Source organism: Anguilla rostrata, chromosome 1 (assembly GCF_018555375.3).
Source record: "Anguilla rostrata isolate EN2019 chromosome 1, ASM1855537v3, whole genome shotgun sequence".
Lineage (NCBI taxonomy): Eukaryota > Metazoa > Chordata > Actinopteri > Anguilliformes > Anguillidae > Anguilla > Anguilla rostrata.
In genome coordinates, this window is record NC_057933.1 from 68,027,686 (window position 1) to 68,051,577 (window position 23,892).

The 23,892-nt window shown below is 40.0% G+C and overlaps 2 protein-coding genes across 6 annotated transcripts; one reads left to right on the top strand and one right to left on the bottom strand.

The window, feature by feature from the left end:
* Positions 1-790: 790 nt before the first annotated feature.
* Positions 791-5,137, bottom strand: LOC135263934 (zinc transporter ZIP1-like). Of its 3 annotated transcripts, none has more exons than XM_064352452.1 (4): positions 4,859-5,137; positions 2,137-2,329; positions 1,771-1,901; positions 791-1,592 (listed from the first exon to the last, which is right to left on the bottom strand). In XM_064352452.1, the coding sequence occupies exons 2-4, from the start codon at positions 2,315-2,317 to the stop codon at positions 867-869; spliced, it is 1,038 nt and encodes a 345-aa protein (XP_064208522.1). In that variant the 5' UTR covers positions 2,318-2,329; positions 4,859-5,137; the 3' UTR covers positions 791-866. The 3 variants fall into 3 exon arrangements, with proteins under 3 accessions (XP_064208522.1, XP_064208513.1, XP_064208504.1); XM_064352443.1 differs by having other exon boundaries at positions 2,137-2,425; positions 4,859-5,136; XM_064352434.1 differs by having other exon boundaries at positions 2,137-2,385; positions 4,859-5,135.
* A 2,967-nt stretch (positions 5,138-8,104) lies between these two features.
* creb3l4 (cAMP responsive element binding protein 3-like 4) lies at positions 8,105-14,828 on the top strand. 3 transcript variants are annotated; one of them, XM_064352473.1, is made up of 10 exons: positions 8,105-8,563; positions 10,061-10,192; positions 10,368-10,629; positions 10,902-11,038; positions 11,416-11,505; positions 12,056-12,162; positions 12,358-12,426; positions 12,550-12,634; positions 12,817-12,913; positions 13,636-14,828. In XM_064352473.1, exons 2-10 carry the CDS (start codon positions 10,064-10,066, stop codon positions 13,971-13,973), a joined length of 1,314 nt encoding a protein of 437 aa, XP_064208543.1. In that variant the 5' UTR covers positions 8,105-8,563; positions 10,061-10,063; the 3' UTR covers positions 13,974-14,828. The 3 variants fall into 3 exon arrangements, with proteins under 3 accessions (XP_064208543.1, XP_064208555.1, XP_064208535.1); XM_064352485.1 differs by having other exon boundaries at positions 8,105-8,432; XM_064352465.1 differs by lacking the exon at positions 8,105-8,563 and adding an exon at positions 8,573-8,758.
* Positions 14,829-23,892: the final 9,064 nt, after the last annotated feature.

Sequence of the window (23,892 nt, forward strand, 5' to 3'; positions counted from 1 at the left end):
GTTAAGATAATAGCGGCTAACCGCACCTTCTGCCTTCTGGTTTTGGAGTAGACACGTTAAAAATAAAATAACCTTTTACTTCTAAAGAGTCTCAGCAGTGCAAAGCTGGCAGAGAAGGGAAACCAGCCGAAAAGGCCACAAAATTTGCTGCCAAAAAAGTTGTTGATCAACGCTAGTTCTAGGTTGACGTGTATAGTGTATATATCAGTCATGTAGTGTTGCTAACTCAAAATGATGAGCTATATAGTTAAAAGCTGGAAAGCTGCAAGGGATGCATTTCTCCTTTGTAAAATAATCAAGTGATAAACAGTGAAAGACTTTAATAAAACAAACCTGAAAACACAGCAGTGCTTAGCTAGTTATTGATTTTGATTATCCACATGGAAAAGTTTCATATACAGTAGTAAGAAATCCCTTTATGTACACTGTACTAGTTAGGTAGTGGCATAGACCAGACTCAGTTTAGTAATATTAAGCCTACAAGGCTAAGCCACAATTACCTATCTGGTCACATTAACCTGTACTCTGTACTATTAATGCTTGTTCAGCAATACAGTAGCTGGTCCTTTTATGCCTTTATTTTTAATATGTACATTGCCAAAACCAATGGCATATACACTTAAATGAAAATAGAATTTCTGAAAAAAGGTTTTCACTAAGAAAGTGTAATCAAGCTGAAGACTAACAATTTCTATACAAAAATATTATCATATGTAAATGAGTAAATAGGTCATGTTATCTCAAATACAATTTATCAAATTAGATAATATCAGATCACATAACACACTGGTATACGTAAGTTTTTATTATTTATTTTTTGGACATCTGCTTTACACAAATACAGGCAAAATACAGACGTGGGTGGCCTAGACCTTTATGAAGAGGATACCAGTGACCACTGCAAAACCAGTGAGCAGAAGTGCCACCTTGGGGATGCGATTATGTGGGGCACCCAGCTCGTGAGGCAAGATCTCCATAAATGTGATGTAGATGAAGGTGCCTGCAGCCAGGCCCTCCAGGGTGTAACATGCTAAGTGGTGCTGTGGCGTGGACTCAGTTGCTGTGAGGGCAATACCTAGCCCAATGCCCAGAGGTGACATTATGGAGAATAGCAGAATGCATGCAGTCACCGCCGTCCGCTTCAGCCGGCCCTGGGTAAGCTTGAGCGACACGCTAAAGGCAATGATGCTTTTGTGGAGTAGGAGGGCTAAACAGATCTCAAGCACTTTCTGACTGTCCCGCTGCAGACCCACGGCCAGTCCCTCGAACACAGAATGCAGTGACAGCGAGAAAACCAGGATGAAGGAGCGAATAGCTGAATGGGAGTTGAAGTCCACGTGAAGGTGAACATGCTCCCTGCCTGGGACTCTTGACCGGCCCAACTCTTCAGTGGCCTGGGAAAAGGGAGAGTGCAGGTGGGCACACCCCTGGCTTTCCCTTTCATGGGACTGGACATTAGATTCCACCAACAGGGCCCGCTTCTCCTCAAAGGATCGCCCTGATTGGTCTTTGACGGCCAGAACAATCTGTTCCAGAACTAGGACCAGGAAGAAGCCCATAGCCATAATGAATTCAGGAAGTGGGAATTTCAGCTAGAGTAAACAAGGAGAGAGTGTGAAAGTCAATACAATAACTCATATCTGGCATTAAAGAAACAAGATTTGAAAGTTTACTGAAACCGTTAAAAGTTTGCCATGCCGTGCAATTGACAGGAGAAGATCAAAAACATCTGTAATGACATAAATTAACATGTCAAAAATTAATCCTTACTGTGATCTCAAGGCTTTTGAATGCCTCATTTATCTCCACAAGGTAGTCAGGCACCAGGTCCAAGAGACAGGTAGCCAGGAACACCCCGCCCGCAAAGCAGCTCACCAAACTCAGAACTTTGTGCCTTGTTTCTGTGCCATTCACATGCAACACACAGGAAAGAAATGTACAGTTGAATGAGCAGCCAGGTATAAGCCAAACGAATAAAAAATATACAGGCCTCTCATGCAAACTATACAATTCAGAAAAATCTCAGATACAAATACAAAAGATCTTTGCATATACTTATTATCATTATTGTTACACATACATTGAATAAGTAATTGACCATAGTTTAAACGGCCTTAAAGAGTTTAAAGATCTCACCTGGGCCAGTGCTGCACCTCCTTCTCACAATACATAATGGGGCAAAACCACACAACAGAGTCATGAAGAGTAGTACAACCAGCGAGCCCAGCTTGACCTCTAGTCCATTCATCAGGCCCTGGCTGTAGTCCACCCCCGATTCCCATCTTAGTGAATTCCCCTGGGTCTTTGTCCCAGTCATCTTTCAGACTCCCTTCAGACAGCCACATCCATGAAATCAGTCCAAAGCTAACACAATCACAAAGGGGTCTAGAACAAAACACAAAAAATGCTTTCCAGGAATGTAATCCTGAAATAGGTTCTAAATTAATAATTATTCAGTATTACATAAAAACATGTTTTGCAGTCTGCATTATCTGATGAAACCCTGGCTCCTCCCACACATACAATGAGATGTATCTTAAGAGGCACCAGAGATCCAACCCTGCATTTTTCTGTGTTTATAAAATACAGTATATAGAACAACATATCAAAAATTGCCCTTTTAAACAATAACATACTTATATGTACATACTTGTATGTAATAATAATACCCTATCTCAATGCAAAGTAATACATTATTGTACAAAAATAATTGACAGAATCATTATCATTCATCATCATTCTTAACAGTAGAAAACCTAGAAAATGATTACAATGATACAAAGATATTGTTGGTGCAACGTACATATCAAACATTATGGTGTCTTACAGGATGTACCTACAGGGTTAAAAATGCCCGAAAATGAGAACTTTGATTTGCAAGTTTCTCGAAAAAAGTAGGCTGTGATCCAAATCTCAAAACCTTAGAGGTCAAGGTAATTTGAGTCCAAATCCACTTAAAATGTCCCAATACAGTTTCTTGCATGATCTGAGGTGACATCAATAAGTTCCCGCCCTCCATACTCTAGTACACCAAATTGATACAAACCACTGGGAAGCTTCAACACTGCCCACCAGGCTAATCACATGACTCCAGAAATAAAAACAATCATAACATACAGGTACCCTAAAGAGGGATGCAAAACCCTTTCGAGGCAATCCACAGCTTATTCTATTAAAAACGTCATTTTCTCAAAAAAACATTTTGTTAAAAAAAGAAGCACACTCATTCATGTATAGCCGATACTAAGAGGCACTGACATACGCATACATGCACTTGCATCACACAGCTACACCACAATACAGCGGCACACACAACAACAACCATGTCCCACCAGCCTCTCTCTTACAGCCAAATTAGGTTATAGGACAATATTATCTTAATGCACAGTCAAACATCCTATACCATGATAAACCCATAACCTGCCTGCACTTTCACCTTTGTCATACTAATAATTTATTTTATCATGCCTAAATATTTACAGTATGATACTCAACAAAACCCTAGAATAAATATAGTATTACCGTTTTCCCAATTTGAATTCAACCGTTAACATAACGACAAAATAGCCTAAAATAAAACAACGACAACAACAAGAATAACAATACAATAATAATAATCATCATCATCGCCTTTGTCGTGTCTTATAGAAAGTTGTTTATATGATATTAATTTCGCAGCTCGATTCCACAACTTGTAATTGCTTAATCGAACCACATGCTTTCATGATTCCAAATTTGCGGAAGACCAGCCTTGCAGCCCCCAGCTTCCCGTTAACAGCAGTTTCAGGAAAAGCGTTGGCTTATCTTCTTCAATGAACGAATTATATTTTAATTATATTTTAATCTAACGTTAATCCAACTTCGGGGGGAAACAATCTGTGCTTCCATAAGTACGAAAAAGGATATATCTGTCATTTAGAATTTTTTTAGCAAACAGGCATGGAATCCTAAAATAAGTTATCTATAATAATACATATATAGTGTTAAAATGCGTTTCTAAATAGTTTTCAAACATCTATTGACTACATTTATTGCTGTTCCGTGACTTTCTTGGTTATTTATTTGTTTGTTTATTTAGCCATTTTGGTCATTTGCTCCAGTGATTTCCGTGATTTTTCCAGAGATGGAAAGTCTAGGGATTAGAAAGCAAACGTCCTCCAGCCATGTTTCTTCCACCTATGAATACAGCCAGCTAATTTAACTAATTAGGCTAGTTCTACCTCATGTCTGAAGAATTGTGCTAATTACTAAATCCATGTGATTTTAACAAAATAGTGGGTAGGACTTTTAACGTTACTTTCTGAACCTGGATTTTTCTACCGTTTTAGATGGTAACTGTTAACCAATTAGTGTACAGTGCGATTTGTATGCCTAAACATTTAACCATATTACTTCAAAAGGCATTGCATTTTGTCACAAATTTTCTGAAGTTTCAAGCCCTTTTTTACTGAAAAAGTTGCACATGCTATTTAAATCCACAATGCTGCGCGTGAGACCTACTGGTTAATACAATAAATAGCCTAAATGTTTTTTTGTTTTATTTTTTATTTTAAGAAACACTCACACACATTTTGGGCTGTTATTTCAGTTTCCTGTGGTTTTTCACAACTCTGCAAAGAATGCTCCGTAACTGTCTTTAGCCAATATTTTCAGTTACAAACACCAATTCTTGACTAGTCAATCGCTAGCTGACATTAATTGTCTCCTGGGTAACATAGCGAGCAAACGTCGTCGTAATGGCTAGGCCTGCTTAACCAACTAACTATTTTGTAAATGAATCCCACCAGATACATTTCAAACACCGGTACAGCTAGCTGTTAGCCACGTTAATGTTATATTCTGGTATTGGCGATATTACCTTGAACATCTTCATTAACAATCGGCGACAGGTCACAGCACTTCAGTTTCGTGAAATCTATCACTTCTGAAGCGATCCACTGAGCTGTAAACTTTACTGTAATTTAATGTCAGCAGCTCGATAGTGCCGAGAAACATGCTGTTCCCTATGCGGGAACTCGCGTCTGTGACTCACTCGCCTCCATCAACAACACTCAGCTGATAGGTGGAAACGGAACAAAATGTATCCAATACAAAATCAGCTTTGCACATCCACCATATTGGCTCAAAGCTATTCTTTTTCAAAGTTTTGAACGGAGGTTTGAGCTGCCAGTTTCCGAGTTTTGCTCAGCAACGAGCAACCTCTTCCAGGCCCCTCCCCTATTATCAGGGGCATTGGACGGTTTTAAACTCAGGGGATTTCCAATAGAACAGTGGCTGATTGGTACACCAAAGTATATCATAATAACATAATCCGTTTCCGATGTTCAAAGAAAGAAAAAAGAGAACCTTGATTTGAGATTAATGTAGATATTTCTGTTAATGTATGCACCCTGATTTTATGGTAATGTTTAGTGCAATATATGCATAGTAATTGACACATTGATTTTTTGTTTGTTTTAGCCTTTTTAAAAATGTTTATATTTCCCACAGGGTTATAGTAGAACCTAATTAGACAACAACAACAATAATAATAAGGTGTGTGCTGATAATCTGGCAAATGGTAAATGTACTGCATTTATATAGCACTTTCATCCAAAGCGCTTTACAATAGATACCTCTCATTCGCCAGAGCAGTTAGGGGTTAGGTGTCTTGCTCAAGGACACTTCGACACGCCCAGGGCGGGGTTTGAACCGGCAACCCTCCAACTGCCAGACAATTGGTCTTACCTCCTGAGCTATGTCACCCCCTGAATAGAATAAACACTCCCATCAGGGAGTGTCCAGGGAATTTTGACTGTTTGTTCCACTCAGATTATCAGTTTCCAGCTCTTCCCAATAGTCCCAAAATTATGAGACACTGGTTGAAATCTGACGGGGCTCAACAAGGCAAGATGCTGGGGTAAACATAGGTATGGAAGATGAGATATCCAGCTGAGCTTGGAGTAGTACGAGCTTCTTCAGGAAAACAGCACAGGGTGGGCCAAGAGGGCCAAGATCACTAAAACATTCTGATGTTGAAGTTCAGTGCACCACGTGGAGTGGAGTGGAGTACAGTGGGTTGCACAGACTGAGCGCTGCTTTGTAATTCCCCTCCTGCACAGGGACCTCCAGGTTGGCCCCAATGGGCTTCAGTGGTTCCCATGTAATTGATACTGGTGCTACCTGGCAGCGAGGTTTACATCATGTGATCACTGAGGATCAGCCATTCTGCTTCCTCCTGGCTCAGGACCACTGCATCCCTGGAAGCTACTCACTGCTTCCCCAGCTTCTGTGGCAACTCCACGATTAAGGGACCAATGTCACAACACAGGGACAATGTGGCCTACAAGGTAACAGGTACTTAGGTCCCCTTCCTAATGGTGCTCTCTGAAAATGCTGGCATGTATTGACCATTTGAGGCTACAAAATATTGGCAGCCTCTTTGGTTTTTCTATAATATCAGGAATAATTTTATGGGGTGAAATTAGTGTCAAAATAGCTCACTACTATTTATTTATATATTACATGGTCCTACATGTTTAAGTGGAAGCAAACTGGTTATATTATGAAATATATTTAATTATAGTTAATTATAGTATCATCATATTTGGCTGGAATAACTTTTAAACTCTGCCCAAGAAGAAGTTTTTAGTAGCGGTTCTGGGTGAAAATGATAAACTCTAGTCATTCCTACAATGACACACACAACCTCGCTGCTTGAGGTTTGAAGCCATCTTTCTCCAGCTCATCCTTGACAGAACTGTCCGAATGTGAAAGTTTTGAATATTGTGATTTTAAAGTACTATTTCAATACCTGAATATGAAATCAACATTCACTATAGCCTTGACTTGTTTTCTTCCTCCTTTTTTGCACTTGAATTCTTGAATAAGAAAATATGAAATATTCAAATAGTACATTTGAGGATTAAAATTGTGCATTCAAGAACATTACTTGGGGATAAAAATTATAAATGTTAAATTCACATACATATTTTGGCACTGATTTCACTCCATGGAATTATGGCTGGTACATATGTGTTTGATGTTAAAGATAAAGCATGTTCCCATGATCTTATTCCTCACTGTTTGTGGAGAAAACAACTATCTTAACAATCTATAGACATATGGCAATGAGCTAACATGTTGTATTTGCCTGGCTCCATTTACTGGGTTGTCCTCACACAGACTGGCAAGGGATGTGTTGCCTGATATGTCTCATGTACGTGTTCCTGGATGTGATTCCTGACTTGTCTCTGGATTGCCCCAACAATGCTCTGACCTCGCATGCCTGCAGGTTATCTAGTTCAGGTCATACCGGCTCCATGTCTCTTGAAACATACCTGACAATGAGAACAATTTCATTGGACCGGCCTGTAAAGTGAAACTACGGGAACAAGTTGCTCAATCATTTATTCAAGAAATGCAAGAGTAGTTCTGAAGTGTGAAGTTGTTAATGCTATAAAAATGTTTATTTTTATTTATTTATTAAAAGACAATTGCGTAGGCTACAGATCGGTTCAGGAGAACATAAAGATCCCGAACACTACAGACAAGGCAAGTGGGTTGATATGTATAGCAATGAGATGAAAATAAAATAAAAAGAAGAAAATGAATTAAAGAAAGGCCTTGAAAAGAGTATATACATTTATAGTTTTTACAGCTTTTGAATTAGAGGAAAACTCCAAAAAATGTTTTAATTACTTAATAAAAACAGAAAAAGAGGTCTCTTGTTTGAAAATGTACATTTATGTACATGGTAGGCCTACTTCGCTATAATAATAATAAGACTCATTAAATATGATTTGTTCTGTGATAGACCTATTTAATCACAATCAAAGAAACCAAACAGAACGTAGTTGTAATACAGACTAAAATCTGAATATATGTGGTTAATCATGAATGCAGATAGCTCTTGCCAAAGCTTTCTAGTGTGAGAACAATACCAAAAAATATGAAGTACAGTAAATATTGTATCACAAAAAGAACAATTCATTTTGATATCAGCCTTTTTAAAAAAAATAAAATGCTTAGCAGCGTAGCAGCGACATCTAGAAAAAAATCATTACGGAGAATTCCACTATTGCCACACCCATAATTCATTTGCTTCCGGGCCGTCTTAACCACTGCTCTTCAGACAGTAAACTAAAGAAAATATTCACACCCCACCTATTACCATTTTACGCATGCTTATTGGTTACATAAAATTGTTCGGACCAGAGCCCTGCTTGTGACCAACCAGGATCAGGAAGTGGGAGGTGTACGCAGATGTTGGTGGAATGATTGACATAGGAATTGCCAGCTGGATTAAAGAGGCTGAAGTGCGTTGTCCTGCAGCCGGTTGAGCGAAGAGAGAGACTTTATGTGTCGGAAAATAATCCGTTTGAATGCATATTGTACGGCATGCATATATACTATATACAATCAAGTCTGAATACAGCATAACCACATAACAAGTAAGTAGAACGCGCTGATATTAAACATAATTAGCAGCTTGAGAAGCTTTCAAACTACAATGCAAGTCTTGTTTATCCGGCTCAACGAAAGCTCCACCCACATATAGGCAAGAAAGAAGTGGAGTAGTGAGGTAGGTATGCTACTGTCGCAATTTAAGGTTTGTATCCTGTTGAGGGGTTAGATAGAAAAATGCTGAGAAGATAATCGAGTTCACAGTCTGTGCGGGCATGTTGTAAGAAAGCTATTACCGGACGGAATGGTAGAAAATCGAGGGACAGCGCAATAGAAAGGAAACGAGGTTATGGATGTTTGTGGCTACATTATGGTAGGCTACTGCTCACTTTTACAGACCATTTTCTGATACAGATAACAATGACAGCGGCGATTATTAGGTGTATGTGCGTAACAATGTAATATTGTGCCGTTTAATAATTTATCAAATGGCACAAATTAACAGCGATTAGCCTACATTTAGCATGGGAATGACAGCGGATTTGTAGATTAAGGGGGTAATGGTCTCCTACCTATGCTTCTTGAATTACCTTCGTCAAGTTAGTTCAATCTGAAATTCTCAATGTGTTGAAATAATCAATTCTTGTTCTCTCTGTGTTAATGCTATGATTTGTGATTTTATGATAATTTGTGGCATGCACAGTGTAACATTTTTCTTTTAAACTGCCGTTCGAATATTTTATGTTCATACACCCGTAATTTTCTATTGTCACTGAAACCCTTTACTGAGGTTGACAATTATGATAACAAACGCATTGCCGCATTGACTCACTACGGACTGAAGTTTCCTTGAACACACAACCTTGTAGTCAGATGAGATGCAGAGTGCATGAAAACATCAGTAGGCTTCATTTCCTTGAGTTGTTGGGGGGGGGGGGGGGGGGGGGGGGGGGGGTGGGGGGGATGGGGGGATGGGGGGGATGGGGCATGTGTGTGGATTCACCTTCAGGGGGGCTCCTGAGAAATGCTGTAATGTGGGCTGAAGTTCCAAAAGGGTGTGGGGTTTAAGAAAGTATATTGAGAACAATAATACTGTGGAACTGAATCCTTGAAGCACCTTGCCCACCCCCCCCTTCCCCCACCAGGATACAGACATCCTCTCTGAAGCAGTGTTCAAATAGAAAATTAAAGGAACGCCCTACACACACACCCACACACACTGAAACTCAGCGCACCTGTTCCATACTGTATCTACATAAACACAGAAGCGTAGAGTAGCAAGTCTAGCACATTTGTTTGTAACTAAGGAACAACCAGTCGTATAATTCAGATATAGAATTAATACAAGGACACGAATAACTGTAACAAGAATTTCACCATGGGGATAATGAAGCTGAATTTCAGTGTGAGATGTTAATATGTTAACCTCTTTATATTGTTTTGGCTGACATGAAACCTTGTGTACATAAAAGAGGAGCTAGCTATCCAGCTATCTCTCCACCACTCTATTTTTCTGTTCAGACCTCGGTAGTGTACATCAGCTCTGATACATTCATATGTGTTCATATTCAAGGACAGAAAGGCAGATTAATGGGAGATGAAAAGACTGCCACAACAGGACTCTGAAGGACAAAGCTTCATTCGATCTCCTTACATTCTGCTTTTTTTATTCCAGGAGATGGATGCAGAGAATGGAGAAGTTTTCTTTGGGCAAAGGGATGAGGAAGGGGTAGTAGATGGTGCCTTGGGTGTGGAAGAGCTGTTCTCTTCTAAAACCTTGGAGGAGTGGGCTCTGGAACCGCACTGTGTACGTTTTATAGTATAGTATTATAGTAAAGTCGGCCAGTTAGAATAGGCCATATGTGCTCAGTGTATTTTGTTATCAAAATTTTTGGTTTTCAAATTCTATGAAGTCTTCTATGATTTCAGAAGTTAGTTGCTTCTTTCATTTCAATAAAGCTGATAACTTCTCTCTCTTATAGGGTCTGAATGATAGTGAAACAGAAGACGTCCTCCATGCAATCAACCCAAATGACGTGTTTCCTTCAGGACCCGCTGCGGAGTCCCTGTCTGAGAGTGACAGTGGTATCTCTGAGGACCCCTGTTCTGAACCCCCATCAGGGCCTTCTGAGCCCTTCCAAGGCCCTCCCACCATCTACCAGGTGGTATATGACATCAGCAGTCTGAGCACCATCAAGGCTGAACCAGAGCAACACAATGTGGATGTCATATCTATAGAGCTCGGTGAGTCGTATGATTGCACGGCCGGCTTTCTCGAAACTTCCGTGGTTCTTGGTATGTAACGGAACTCACAGGTGATACATTTGAAAATTGCATTTGCAAAATAAAACAAATTCTCCTGTGAGGAGGTCCAGTTCTGTAATGGCCCAGTGATGCCAGCTCTTGAAATCCTAATTCCTGTCGTGTTTAATGTGTTTAATATTCCTCTGCCATGCTAGTGTGTGGCTTTGAGCAGTGGGAGACTCTGCTTTTCACACGTTGGGTCTTTTCGACAGATCAGTGGAGCTCACAGATGTTGATCTCAGAGTCCTGCATTGTGAACGAGCTTCCCGTGGTTCCCACTGCAAAATCTGAAAGTGTCCTTGCTGCCGCCACCATTGCCAAAGATGACCACAGTCTGGACGACATACCGGTTAAGTACCGCAGGAGGCAGAAAGGGGTAGTGGCCATTTTGAAGACCATAACAAAGGCATATTTTTCCAGTTTTATCCTGTAGCAGGAAACAAAGTGTCAGAAAAGATGGGATTCCCTGTGCCCAGCAATATTAGTAATCACAGGATTCGCCTGCTTTATAATCATACATACAGATCTCCACCCTGTCCAGGGAATGCTTGTGCGGCTGTATTAAGTGCACCTTTTCTCACAGATACAGGCTTATCAGTTGGCACTTGTTTATTCCCAGTCTGCTTGAATGCTCTGTATTTTACCCTAGACTTTGTATTCAGCTGCTCTGGCTCTACGTGATTGAAACAGTACAAGTCATAGGTTCTTCTCTCTCGCACTCAATAGCTTTACCCTGAACTCCGTCTGACTGAGGAGGAACAGAAGCTGCTGAACCAAGAAGGCATATCTTTACCCAACAACCTGCCTCTGACAAAGGTACAAAAGTCCTCTAACCGCTCTCACTCACAGACCAAACGCGGGTTATACTGCAGTGCCAGTTCCCATGTGTGACTGTTTCAGACAATGCATAAAATACAGCATGCCATGTAAATGGTGTAAGTTGCTCTGTTTGTCTGAAACGAAATAATACAGGCATAATGATAATAATTTCATTTCATGTTGGATGCCAAGTTTCTTTATTGAGCTACATGAAAAAGTGCAAGTCGGTTACATTCAATGAATATATTTGTTTTAGCTTTGTAAAGTACAAATGTGTAGAGACCCAAAATTAGGAGCCCCAATTCATGTTGCATGTCAGTTGCAAGATGTCCTGCTTCTAAAGTCCAATAAACTGGCATGCACATAGTGTGATTGCATCATTGCAGGATGTGGCTAGATTTAGAGTTTGAATTTAAGTGTCATATCACGAAAGATTTTGACTCGATAGTTGTAGATCCTATCTTTGCAGAAATGAAACAGTGCGCAGTGGTAGCGAGGGCCAGAACGTGTAGCGTTTGGAGCTGTGACTGACAGGGCAACTTTGCAGGCAGAGGAGAGGATACTGAAGAAAGTGCGACGCAAGATCCGCAACAAGCAGTCGGCCCAGGACAGTCGGCGCAGGAAGAAGGAGTACATCGATGGGCTGGAGAGCAGGTGAAGCAGTTTGCCTGCGCTCTCTCGCGCGCGGCATCGCCTGTGCCTGCGCCTGCGCCAATGCTACTCGTCACAGCTCATGTCGCTGCTGCTTCACTGTTGACATCATGTCACTTTTCACGCTGCTGCCGGCATTTGTGTGCATCTGCATCCCAGCCCGCTGGGTGAGCTGCCTGCTTTCTTTCTGTTCCCCAGGGTGGCAGCTTGCTCTGTGCAGAATCAGGAGCTGCAGAAGACTGTGGATCAGCTGGAGAAACACAACGTGTAGGTATCACACACCCGCAGCCACTCTGAAAGGTCTTTCGTATGCACTACGGGTGGACTGCAGCAATGAGATTTTGCACGCAGTGGCAGGAGAGCGTATTAAAGCGGCGTCTCTGGGTGCAGGTCCCTGCTGGCCCAGCTGCGCAGGCTGCAGTCGCTGATCAAGCAGACGGCCACCAAAGCTGCACAGACAAGCACCTGCATCTTGGTGAGAGCAGCAAAGCAAGCCTCTCTTTGTCTCTGTTACACTATTTCTGTCTACCTCCCGATCACTGTGTCTCAGCATCACTGTAGCGTATGTTAACTACACATGCACAAAGGGCTCTTGCGTGTATTATATTAGAAAGAGAGACTAACCTAACTGGATGTGCATGTGTTCTTCTGGGTCAGATCTTCCTCTTCTCCCTGGCTCTCATCATCTTTCCCAGTTACAGCCCGTTCAGTTGGGATGCTGTCTCGGTGGAGGAGGGCTACGCACCAACTGGAGGTCAGAAGTTGTTCTGTGTTTATCCTTTTCTTAACTTGGAAAACAATGTTTGACGAATGTGCTTATCTTGGAAGTCTTGGAGTATGGCCATGTACAGTGGCCTTTGTCATTTTGGTCTGTGTTCTTTGAAATAGTTTTGACTGTTATTACACAGTAACTTAAACCATACTTCAACTGTTACCAATAATGTTAAGCAGGTCTATTTCCTGCATCAAAAATGTGGTTTTGTAGCACATTCATGGGACACAGGTGAACTTACAGTTTTGAGTTTCTTCTCCATAAAAAGCAAGACGAGGGGAAAGTGCAACATGAGAGTGAATAAAGCTTTGAGGGTTCTGTTTTGGAGACTTTAGGATTTAGGTCCTTTTTGAACTTTGAAATTATTTTATCTTTTTCGTTGTATTGCACATAGAAGGAAAATTTAAATGATTACAAATGATTTTTCAATGAAACATCATATTTCATAGCTTTGTCACCACATGGTTTTACTCTAGACTCCAAACCTGACCTTGACACCCCTGCCCTAAATCTACAGTAAGCATTCAGTTTGGGTCTACTGGTGTTGCTCTCTTCTGCTTGTATACCTAGACTTTCAGAGGAGTCCTTCCTGCTGTTTAGGAGAGAGGTTGTCGGGGATTCAAATGTCACTCTGGTCTTTGTTCTGCTGTGCTGCGGGCCATAGTTGCTGTATGAATAATGTGTCCTGTTGTCTTTTGGTGCAGTTATCTCCAGAAACATCCTCACTGACCCTGCTTCATCTGTGCAAGTGTCAGAGGATACAGATAGCCCTGCCCTCAGTCAAGATAATACTCCACCCTTTTATCCTGACCCGGGCAAAGCTGATTCGCTGGAACTGAACTCAGGGCTACAGCAGCAGATAATGGATAGCCCAGAGATGGCTATCAATGAGGGACTGGCCCAGGAGCAGAGTGAACCCAGAAATGTCTCAAACTTGGTTGAAGGAAGGACTGACCCGCTGGCTCTGGGCTTGATATCAGCCGAAGGACAAGGGAGTGCCAATGTTGATCCTACTAAACCAGCCCATGCTGACGAGATGTAGACGGCTGATGTAGGCTGTTGTACAGTGGCAGAAATCAGCATATATTCTGGAACCATTTTGAGTTCTGGAACAATGGTGGCCAAGCTTTGTAGGGAACTGTGAAAGCACATTGGGGTTTTTTTTTTTGGTACTGTTCGATGCTTTAGTTAACTAGGCTGATTGCTGCCTTGCCCAATTTACTTTTGCTGTCTATTTTGCAGTGAGCATGACCGATCATGCCAAATGTTTGTTTGACGTAGTTCCTTAATCATAACATTATGTGGCAGGAAGTGCTTTGAAATATGGTTCAAACTAAGCCGACGGTGGCTTTTCTCACCAATGAAATCATTATCTTGTTCTTCACAAGATTATAAGGATTCCTACAGGATTTCATCAAGTCAGAACATAAATAGTTTATACACTTGCAGAGCTTTAATTGACAATATCTGTAGATAATTGAAATTATCTATGTAGTTTGAATACTGGTAGGTGTTTCAGTACATAACCATAATTCAGACAGGTTTATTAACTGTAAGCAAACTATCTTTATCTTTTCAGAGCTTTTCAAAGAAGGCATTTGGTCAAACCGGGTTCATGATTGGCACCATTTCTTATCTCCCTGACAACATTGTATCAAAAACATGGATCTGTGCTACACGTGGCTTCTTTCATGTGTAATCTTGTTCTGAATTTATTATTTATGTTGTTTGTATTTATAAACAAAGGGAAGAATATGAGAAAAGCTTTAATTTAATTTTTTTTAAACTGCTTCCTAGTGAGCACTTTGTAAGTTAGGTACTGCAGAATCAAATTGGGGGGTTTCTCTTTGAAATGGTACTTGTACAGTTTCTAATTAAAGATTTCTAAATAACTTTCCTTTTGGAATCTGTATCATTGATTTTATGTGTTTATTGTCCATAAGGTGTATCCCTTTTCAAGCAAAACAGACAAAACATGAAATGTCACATTCTGTAACATAAAGTAACATTCTGGGCAAACATGCTTTACTTATCAGCTATATCATGCTGTAGCTAAAAAAATTACTTGCAAACCAGAACTAGAGGCAGGAAAATAGATGATGTTGCCCTCTTGTTTGTCAGGCATGTGCTCAAGTGCCTGCTTGGGCTATAGTGAGGCTTGGGGATCAGCTGTATGTCCACTTTTCATCCTGATAGAGAGTGCCGAGATGAAGGCCCTGTTCCCCTGCCTGCCTATGAGAAAGTGGAAAGTCCAGTTTGTCAACATATTATTGTCAACATGCTCCAACTGTTCTGTTACTGCAGATAACATTATCTCCACCAGATGGCGCCCATTTCTCACAGACTGAGGATCGTTCACTTAACTGTTTGACAAGTGAGTTCTTACAGCGCTAGTCAAGATTTTTACATTGACGTGCGCTCCTGAAATCAACGCATTCTACTTGTACGATGTAAATGTAACCAGTACAGGTAGACTTTCTATGAAACATCTTGCAAATATTTACAGTGTATCAGATCATGCAAAAATTGAATTGATAATATGAAGTGACCTTGAAGCATGTTCAGTGGGGCCTCATTTTGTGTAATTTCTTGTAGTTGTATGTGGTGAAACTTACTTTTTAAATACAAAATTCTGTTTTTTAAGGAAAGAAAGTAGGATCCCTAAAATGATCTTCCACTCGCATGTTGGCTTGTAGCAAAACTGTCAAACCTTATATAGATAGATTCAAAGGTGCAATTAAGCAACATACATTGAACTAAATTAGCAAAATTTCAATAGGCTTTACTGTAGTGTTATATTTACTGTTTATTTTCACCTTGGCTAAATATTGTGTGGTTATGTTTAATCTGTACATTATGATGAAGTAAGGAGCCATAATTTAAAAGAAATTATTCAATTGTAATTTAATATAATAATATTTTTTGATCAAACGCATGCTCTCCGTTTAAATGTCTCAAAGCCTGAATTATGCTTTTTCTGTTTGTCTTTGTTGCATCCCTGATCGATAGGGTGATATTGATGGGATTAATGAAATTTTTTTGTTCAATTTTCATTCACACACTTTCAAATTAGATTGAAGGATATAAAGAGTGGAGAAGCCACAGATATTGATGTCTTAGCCACTGTCCAAATTTGTTCTTTTGATCACTTCTATACCTGCCGTGATTGTAGCAAGTTGTATATGTCAATGGATAATTTCAGGACAGTGTTTACAACATGAAAGGCAATACAAGAAAATAATACATTCTGACAGTTTTGTTTAGTACATTACTTTAGCTAGATAGATGTCTACAATAGTTAGATGTTTATAATACTACACCAGGTCATGGGCATTTAATTTTACCGTCTGTTACAATCATGCATTCTAATTACATGGGTCACCAAGTGAACCATGTTAAAAATGAATATGCAAAAAACACCAGTAAAAGCCATTACACTATTTTTGATTGATCTGATGAACTGTAGGCCTGGTCTCTTCCATAGTGGACTGGCATATTGTAGCTGAATTATGACTACCATCTCGCAGCATACATTCAAATGGGTCAGTGTTAGCAAACTAATATGCCAGGCTATTTAGCAAGCCTAATTTCTTACATAGCAATGTTTGATGTAATGTATGTTTTCAACAAAATTAGCACATTAAAATCAAACGTGCACTCGGTTGATTTAATAAGCAATAATTACCAACTCCATACACTGCTTTAGTCATGTCAAAATACCTTGCCAACTTTAACTTTGAGCAAGCTGTCCTGGTCCATGTCAACCTCTCCCAAGGTTGCAGCTGGTCCACCAACTGCAGGAATGCCTGGCACAACATTCTGTGCATTGATTGGCTGCAGTGCACTGAAAAAAGTGATGGGGCACTGCTACATTTAATTTAAGAGTACCTTGCCAAATATCAGACTGCCACATTCTTGCTGGCCTTTATGATTAACTGAACAGGAGGAAAATATTACACTCACAAATGTGTGAGCAGTTATCCTGATAATTACATTGTCATGTTTACTACTGATACTGCCAACCTTGGTCTGATGCATAAGGAGTCTGCTGTTACTGTGTATCGGTCAGAGATAGAGATGTGTGTGCAGGAGTGCGATGCCCATCACCTCAGTACTAATGTAAAGAAAAATGATTTTTGTCCAAAATCTATTGGGGACCACTGTGGCTATTCATAATGTAGGCAGAGCACAAGTACATTCTTACAAATGTTGTGGTGTACTGTACATATTGATAGTAGCCTGTGCAACACCTTTACATGTGCACAGGGATTTTGGAATTTACCATAGCCATGCTCCTTTTCCATCCAGCAGTCAGAGAAAGCATCATATACTATTGCATCACAGTCTGGTTTGGCAATTTGAGGGTCACGCATAAATTGGCCACCTGGTTCAGATGGCTGTGACAGTTAAGGCAGCACCCTTCCCAACAAACTATCTATGAACAGACAATCATCACAGAGGCCAAAAAACCTGTTTCAGTCCCATCTCAGGTACTCCATTCTTCAGTTCCAGCTTCTACCCTCAGGCAGGCGCTATATAGCCTAAAGTAAGCAGAACAGACACAAGAGCTCTGTCTTTCACATGAAAAATCAGCATGGTGTATTATATTTACAATCTCAATCAATGCATTTCAGTTTTATACAGATTTTTACACAGAAGTGCTTCAACAGAGCACCCACCGAAATGGCACACAGCTAGATGATCCAACATATACTAGCTGTTGTAAACCAGAAATAAGTGATTTGGGTTATTTAACTGGTGGATGTTTTAACAGTCAAATAGGAGATACAGATTGTGGTGTTTGGATAAGAAAAGACTGTGAATGGTGCCGGGGGATCTGTAATGACAAGAAGTCATCAGTTACAGGATTCTCTGAAAGGCAAGGGATTATCTAAAATGACAAATCAACGTTTGAGATATTAGAGAAAATATTATGGATGGCACAGGGTGCAGTCTGTCTGCTGCTGCTTGCAGAGATAACCATTTGTTTTCCTGAGAGAGCGAAAGATTTCACTTTTAGAGAAACAGTGCTAAGGCTGACATTTTAAAAAAAGTTTTCTCCCTTTTGCACAGCCATGAGCGAAGGGGGATTCAGCTAATGAGCGGAATGAGAGGAGAGGCTGACCAGCTCGCCCCCTCGCACTAGCCCTTTGTGCTGTCACTCAGCCCTGCACTAATTTATTCAACACAGCTGTAAAGAGCGGGAGGCTGGGGCGGGAAGCGGGGCTCAATTAACAAATACATGTTTAATAACTCGCAGGGTTAAGGGCATTTCAATTGGCACTCTTGTCATTTTCACCATGGAGATAAAGGGGCCAGGAGGAGGGGTAGAGCAGTTCTTGTAAAACATGAGCTGTCAAGAGAGGGAAAGATAGCTATCTCCCAAATCACATAACCCCCATTTTTTTCTCTCTCTCTTTCCCACACACACATTTTTTTCTCAGTTATCCATCCCTTCTTTCATATTTTCCTTCTTTGCCTTTCTACATACTTCCTAGCTCATCCATTGTCCTCTCCTCCCTTTCTACCACCCTTCTGTTTCCCGTTTCTCTCCATCACTCCAGCCTTCCCTTCTCCATCACTCCTCTCTCTCTTGCTCTCCCTGCTTGTTCCCTCCCTCCACCTCCCTCCACCTCTCCCTGGAGATAATTGAGTCAACAGCTTGTGAAAGTGATAGCGTGAAAAGCGTGTGGGGGACTGATTGCGAACCCGGATTAGGACACTGTGATCGTCGCCATGGGTAACCGAAAGGCCATTATGAAGCTAATAGGATAAGGGACTGCGGCTCGCCTGGCAATGGGCAGCCAAGGGCACTTAATATAGCAGTGTGCAGCCCAGCCCGTTTAACTCTAAAGGCCTAATAAACAGCTCCATTACCCTGGTCCTGTTGCCAACACAAACTGTATGGAAAGGCATTTCCTTTCTGATGGCTCCTCTCCCATTTGTACATGAGTTTTTTCAGTGTTCTACTGAGATATTTATTATAATGAGGCCAGGCAGTATCTCATTTGTCATCAAATAACACAAAAGACAAAAAATGAAGCCTTATTTTAAAATGTTTCAAGTTGAGCCTTTAAAACCATAAAAAGAGAGGACATATTAAAATGGCCAAAAAGGTGATTAGATCTTTAAGACTCCTGACAGGTATGCATCTATTTCTTGCTTTACTTTACTTTATTTAGCAGATGATATTATCCAGGGAAACTTTCAATACAAATACTAGTGCAAAGTACAGTAATCTTACCTATGCTAGGTGGGGCTAACCAAAATTAAAACACACACTCTTCATTTCTGCAATACTATTTCTTAACAGTTATCCTGTTGTATCTCAAACTATAACATGCCCATGTGTTAATTGCCTCACATTAATCTTCTAATTTAAATCAGTTGAATCCAATGGGCATAGTAGAAGCTGCAGGATTCTATCTCCACATCTGCTGCATTGTCCAATGTCTGCCAGGAAAATTCTTGCTTATGAGACATATCTATTGAACTTTTGATACGTGGATATTTACATTGTGCGTGCGTGCGTGCGTGCGAGCGTGTGCACAAGTGGCTTGTCTGGCTAATGTGTGTAAATATTTGTTAGGTTCGTTCTTTTACATTAGCTGTTCTGTGGAACTGTCTCATTACATTACATTATATTTATTTGGCGGATGCGTTTATTCAAAGCAACGTGCAATAGGTGCATACCGAAGGTCATTGGAACAACTACAAAACACAGGTCAAATAAGGTACAATACTCATTATGTAACAGTTATTCATAGCCATGAACACATTAAGTCCATTGTTTATACTGAAAGCTTGTCTCCCTATGGCTTTCAGTATAAACAATCTCTATGCTAATATCAGGAGGCACTTCTTCTCTCAAGCGCAGTGTGTGTGTGTGTGTGTGTGCGTGTGTGTGATGTCACAAGTGTCTTCAGTGATTTTCCCACTTCCAGTAGCTTATGTTTTCCCCCTGTAGTCAGCATCTTACACGAATTCCTTAAAACACTTTCCTGAATGTCCTTAAATTTTCATCAGTAACAAATATTGATTATGGATTCCTGTTGTTGTTAATTTCCTATCATATGCAGTAATTAAATTTTTTTAAACTCTGAACCAATTGCATTTTTCAGTTCTTTATCGAGACTTGACATGCTTTAATTGAATCCACATCCTGGTGCAGTGAATAACCCTGTCACCTTACAGCCAGAAGGTCCCAGGCTTGAATCCTGGCCGGGAGCCTTTCTGTATGGAGTGTGTATGCTTTCCTTGAGTTTGTGTGGGTTTCCTCCAGTTTCATCCTACGTCTAAATTGCCCATAATATGTGAGTGCCCATAGTATGAGAGCGAAGGGTGAGTGTGTGTGTCCTGCGATGGATTGGTGACTTCTCCAGGATATATTCCTGCCTGACACCCAATGCCTGGGATAGACTCCAGTCCCCCTGTGACCCTGACCAGGAATAGAGGTATGCAGGTTAGATAAGGAATAAGTGGGTTAAATAATGCATGGATAATCACTGTCTAACTGTAAAAGTATCACAACAAATAGTTTCCCTTGTTGCAATCCCAAGGTGGCAATACCAAGAGCCATAATTGTCTGGTTTTGTACTGATCCAGTTTTATTTCTCTGACATGGTTATGAAAATACTGAAGAGGAATCCTTCTGGTCCAATATATGGCCAGTAAAACAGTCATTCTTTTGCAGTCCTTATGTTCAACCATTTATAATCATGAAAATATCAAAGCATCCAGCATATAAGCTGTTATCCATAGGGATGTTTTAAATTATTTATGCATGGTTTATTGAAAACCTATAATCAATTTAAAAACCCTCACACATTATTAGATGAAAAAGTTAAAGCTGCAATAAACAGAAGCAATTTCAGTGAATTGCTATAGATCATTATAAATACCTTTCATGTTCATTTGCAATCATCTAAATTATTAAACAAAGTAGATAATCAGCTGGAGACTTATTTTGTGCACTTTGTAAAGTGATAATAACACTGTCATAAAGATATGAACTCCATTATTTCCACAGTTTACTGTCCATTGTTAACTTTTTATATTGGCACATAATCTTTATATGAAAAAAATTTAAATTAAAAACAATACAATCAAAAATAAATAAAAGAATATAATATAAAAATAAGAATTGTGTTTTTGAAGCAGTGCACTCAATATGCATCACAGTAATCCAGTGCAAAAAAACTGAACTACTGAACTACATTTCCTTTTTCTTATAATGGAACAATGACAATTAACTGACTGCTTTCATTTCAGCTTTGAATATTATCCTGGACTGCACACATGATGAAATACCTTTGGTTTGCAGTTGTATGGCGAAAGGTTTGATAACGTTTAATTTGCCCTTGTAAGCCTAATTGGAGGCCATTTAAATTAGCCTTATCTGCAGCTGAGGACTGCTGAAGACAGCAGGCCTGAGACACCATTCCAGTACTTTGGAAATGAACTTCACAGCTCCAGATGGGTTTGTCACTGAGGACAGAACTCAGGCATACTAATGTCATTAGGAATGTGTACTTGGAAAAGCAAATGTTTATGACAAACAGCAATCCTGAAAACTTTTTTTTTTTACATTTATAGATTGGTGACCTTAAAATCTAGTTTTTGTCTAGATTCCTCATTTTGAATTATTGTGTAATAAACATTACTATATTAAATTTTAAGTAGTTTACTTCCAAAATGGTAAACCAAAATAGAATTCATTTTGTGTTTATAAGCAGCTTTACCATTATTTGTTAAAATGTAAACACAACATGTAACCATGTATTTATTATGATTTACCAGAATTTATCAGTATATAAAATTATTTACTATAAGTAAACTTCTTAGCCTATCAAAACACATCTAACTATGGAGCCACAATATGTCAGACACACTATACAAAATGTTAAAGTAATGTCTTAAAACAAGCAGCTGAATGTATGGCTATACTGTAGTAGCCTACCCACTCTTGTGTTTGAGCAGCAAACCTGTGGTCCAACTCACCGTGTGAGATTTGCATGTCATACACTTGTCAATAAGTGTTAAACCTGCCATGCTGAAAAACTGGAGCCTTCAATGGCTTTTGCCCCAGTCCAGGGGAACAGGATGGCTGTAATGGACAGCCTGTTTGTTAAACAAGTGCCGCTGAGCTTCATTGCCAGCTTATACAGTCAGGAGTAGACGGGAGGAGGCAGAGACTCATGAGACTGTGGTTCGCCTGTGTTCCATAGCTACATCATAATTAATGGGACAAATAACGTGTCAGAGTGAGCCTGGGGATGTGATACTGTACTGAACCCTGCTACCAGTCCAATCAATGAGCTAGACGCTTTCTAATACCCAGGCCTACATAATTCAGGGTTGTGACATCGGTGACAGATATCTATTTCAACAAAAATCCTCAATCTCACCTCTTTCAATCACCCACACACCGTGGTCTTAATAGAAAGATTAGAAAGATATCTGAGGCAAAAATGTTCCATTCCTTATCCATCACATGAATGATTTTTGATGACAGGCAGGCTATTACAGAGTATTAATACGAAGTCTTTTAACATATTTTCACCCTTAGAAACACAATGGCCTAGGTCAAGCACAGTATCTACAATGGAGAAATTATTAATACTGTATCCCTGGACATAAATCGCAATAAAGATCTGAACATTTTAAATGGATAGCATAAGTGTGTTTGTCCAGTAGAACCTCTGAAATATGAACAATTCCAGATTAAAGGTTGCTCTTAACTAAAAGAAAATGCAACTTTGAAAGTTAAGCCAAAATATATCAACTTAATTTGAACAAAAAGTAATGGAAACTATATACGCACAATTCCTATCAGAAAACAGCACAGATCTCTCTCTCCCCCTTTTGCTCACACACCATTCACACATGCACGCACATTGTACACATGTGGGTTAACATCATTTGAATTCAGTTGCATGCTTGGATGCCTGGAATAACCCCTGAACAGGAAGTTAATAGGTTTGTTAAGAAGATCATAACGGAAGCTAACCTGTAACCTTTCCAAAAACAGAGCGTGAGCAGAGGGGATACACCCACACACACACACACAAGCATATACACATACACACATTCTCAATACTCTATCCCTATCTGCCTCTGGTTCTGCATGTTGATACCCTATACACAATGTACACAATGGATGCACTGTACCAGATTGATCTCAGCCCTAATTAGATCTGTTTTGCATGGCTTTTGTAAAGGAACAGAAAGGCCACCTAATGAAACACACCCGTTGGCATGTGGTTCTTTTTAAGGGGCTCCCCATTGTGTGTCCGGGGGTGCCCCACTGCGTATGTTAATGCTTGTTAATTAGCTGTTGTGTCATGCTGGGCAGCGCACAGTCCTCCAACAATTTGGCTTCCTTTTCAGTCCCTGCTAGATGAGAACTGATGCTGATGGGGGGTGGGGCGACGGGGGGTTGCCAAGGCCTGGATGCTTAAACAGGTGGTGAGGGCAAATTTAATGCCAGGTTTAGAATGCTTGGCTTGCACAAATGGAGTTTTCAACTTAGATCTGCTGCACCCTGCATATAGTAAATGCTGAAGATGGATTTTGAAGAAATCCAGATATAGAACAACACTGGCACTGAGGCCCCTCATGCTGCTGGATGTGTAACTAATGCTGAACTCCTCATTTAAAGGTAGGACCTGTCTGTTCTATTGCTACAGGTATGTGTTATTGAACTTGTAATTGCTTTTTATAAATGCAATACATATCTAAAGGTGCTTCTGTAAGGTAATTATTCATTAGAGCCCCTCAAACAAATTAGTAAAATTAACAGATACATCTTTATTGATTGAAAATAATTCATTTATCACTGGGGCCTTTGATCTTAAGCTCTTAGATACAGCCAGACATAATCTGTTTAAGACGCAAACATACACTCACCGGCCACTTTATTAGGTACACCTTACTAGTACCGGGTTGGTCTTCTGCTGCTG